A 2758-nucleotide genomic window follows, 5' to 3' on the forward strand; every position below is an offset into this window, starting at 1 on the left:
ATAATATACATTCAATGGTCACCCCTAGTTAAATGGCTAGACTTAAGGGTATTGACTAAAGTACGTATATATCATATGGGTTTGAGTACATGGAAAAAGACTCAGACTCTTCTAATGTTATAATACGATATGTCTAGTTGATCATACGATGGATTCCACGTATTTTTATTTTATAAATTCAAAAAATCAACTGAATATTATATATTAAAACATAAAGAAAATGTGTTACTCTATATGTAACGTAGATCGACCCGATTACGTGTATGTATTATCAATGTATATATTATTCACATCCATTTTTATCAAGGATGGACTTTAATTCTATGTTTTTTTTTTTATAGAAAGTTGGACTTTTGGTTTGCACATTATGAATTGGTCCAAACAAGTCTTTACATGTATATATAGGTATCACACTACATTCAGGTGATGTTCAAATATACTTCACTTCAGTCTCGAAATTTTGCCACCTTCTTCTTTTCAGCAATGGCAGCAACAGCTGTTTTCAAAGCTAATAATGGGTTTGGTGTCACCATGATCAATGAAGGGTGCCATCCGATGAAACACAGAATAGCAAGGCAAGTCCAGTTTACTATTACCACTTAATCTTCTCCATCATCTTCCAAACAAATTGGATTAAAAAGTTTGGATCATTTGCATTGTTCTTTATAAACTTTGTAATATCTACACAAGTTTTCACTTTCAAGTAAAATGGGTGGTGCCTTGTCTTGTCTGTATTTTCAGGTACTATTCGAACTTGTCGACGCAACATTCGATGCAGAGGTCATTTCGCAGCTGCAACAAGGCATACACGGGTTTGTTGGCCTCAAAAAGACAAGTTACACATCCTCGTTTTATCCTAAAATGCAGAGCCGAGGTTGCAGATTTGAAACTACTGAATAACGCTCCAGTTGAAGAAGAAGAAAGGGTGGCCGGAGAAGAATTGTCGAGATCGACTTTGATATGGAGAGCCGCCAAACTACCTATGTACACTGTTGCTCTTATTCCAGTACTTGTAAGCTTCCGCCAACATTGTTCTTAATTAATTCTATGTTGCCGGCTGAGTATATATAGTGTTCTGCTGGTTTACAGCAATCCTATCATTATAATGTATGATTATTGTACCATGAATTCAATATTATTGTTTTATATCTTACAATTATGTGATATTCGAACAGGTGGGATGCGCAGCTGCATATCAGCAATCGGGCCAGTTTTCGTTCTGGCGCTTCTTGGTGTCGTTGGCGTCTTTTGTAATCATTAATGTTTGGGTCAATTTAAGGTTAGATTCATCGAGCTTATGATTCTGCTGTGTTCTTGATGACCACTTTCGAATTATATGGCTTGATCAGTCTGCTAACTATTTTTCTGCAGCAACGATGTTTATGATTTCGATACGGGAGCAGATAAGGATAAGAAAGAATCCGTTGTCAATCTCTTTGGCAGGTTAGAATCACCCAGTTTCATTTTCTTGATTTGCAAATTTTATTTCTGTGACGATTTAACTGATGTGTGTCTTATATTACTATCCATCTAGTCGCGAACTCATCAACACGATAGCTTGGTCGTTGCTTGTTATCGGTTTCTCCGGCATTTCGTGCGTGGCTGCAGCCGCTGGGAGCGGGCGTTCGATTATACTAGCAGCCTTCGCTGCGTTTTGCTTCTTCCTTTACCAGGTAAAAGTATTAATTAAGCGTTGTATCTTTTACCAATAGAATTTTCTACATTAAGATTTCCTCTAAACCGTTTCATATGAGTTTTTTTTTAAAGTGGAAATAATAAAATTAAGATGTGATGCGCAGTGTCCACCGTTTCGTTTGAGTTATTTTGGCGTGGGAGAGCCCTTACTCATGCTGGCATACGGCCCACTCTCGACCATCGCCTTCTACTTGCTCCAAAGCCGAACAAGGTACTCTACTTTCGTTTTTCGGGTTCGTCCCCTTAGTTTTACTACTCGAGGACCCGTACCTAATGTAGACTAATCAATCCCACGATGTTAGCGAGCTGCCGATATCGGGGACGGTTGTTTGGCCATCACTTCTGATAGGTTTTACCACAGCCCTGATCCTTTTCTGCAGTCATTTCCATCAGGTTCGACTCCGACTCGGTTTCTCTTTCTTTAGCACGATGTATTTTTTGCGTGACTTGCGGTGTGCCTGAATATCCCAGATCAGCGGCGACAGGGCTGTCGGGAAAATGTCCCCTTTAGTCAGGCTTGGGACTGATAAAGGTTCCAAAGTTGTGAAATTTGGCGTTGTTGGGCTCTACTCGCTTGTACTGGCTCTTGGATTCTTCCAAGCTCTTCCTTTTCCTAGCGTTGTATGTGACCACGACTCTTTCAACTACATCTTTCACTTATTTCGTCTGTGGGCAGATAAAAAAAAATCGACCTAAAAATACGAGTTAAAAACGATTTATTTTGTTCGATAGTTTGTGAAAATTTGTATGAGATTCAAAATAAAATCGACCTAAAAATGACTAATTATGTTCCAATCCATGTTTTCCATTATTTTTTTAAATAAAATGTATCCTTTTTTTTTATTCCCAGATTCTTGGTTTTATGACCCTACCGGTGGCCAACTTAGTGGTTGGTTTTGTTGAGAAGAATCACAAGGCGAGTATATTCATGCTTTAACTATTACATATTAGTGTATATGTGCACGCGGTATATTAATACATATTAAATTATTTGTTTTAAAATCATTTTTGTCTAAAAAATTTATAGATATATAAATGTTTATCTATATATATATATATCTAT

At 37.4% G+C, this 2758-nt stretch overlaps 1 protein-coding gene across 1 annotated transcript in view; it reads left to right on the forward strand.

The window, feature by feature from the left end:
* The first annotated feature begins 409 nt into the window (after nt 1-409).
* Nucleotides 410-2758, forward strand: part of LOC140984868 (2-carboxy-1,4-naphthoquinone phytyltransferase, chloroplastic-like) — a 3286-nt gene continuing 937 nt past the window's right edge. The window contains exons 1-9 of the mRNA XM_073452540.1: nt 410-575; nt 742-1012; nt 1176-1279; nt 1372-1443; nt 1535-1673; nt 1800-1906; nt 1998-2088; nt 2167-2316; nt 2546-2611. Of these exons, the coding sequence (XP_073308641.1) occupies nt 427-575; nt 742-1012; nt 1176-1279; nt 1372-1443; nt 1535-1673; nt 1800-1906; nt 1998-2088; nt 2167-2316; nt 2546-2611 (1149 nt within the window). The 5' untranslated portion in view covers nt 410-426. The remainder of the gene's footprint in view (nt 576-741; nt 1013-1175; nt 1280-1371; nt 1444-1534; nt 1674-1799; nt 1907-1997; nt 2089-2166; nt 2317-2545; nt 2612-2758) is intronic.

Source organism: Primulina huaijiensis, chromosome 9 (assembly GCF_012295235.1).
Source record: "Primulina huaijiensis isolate GDHJ02 chromosome 9, ASM1229523v2, whole genome shotgun sequence".
NCBI lineage: Eukaryota > Viridiplantae > Streptophyta > Magnoliopsida > Lamiales > Gesneriaceae > Primulina > Primulina huaijiensis.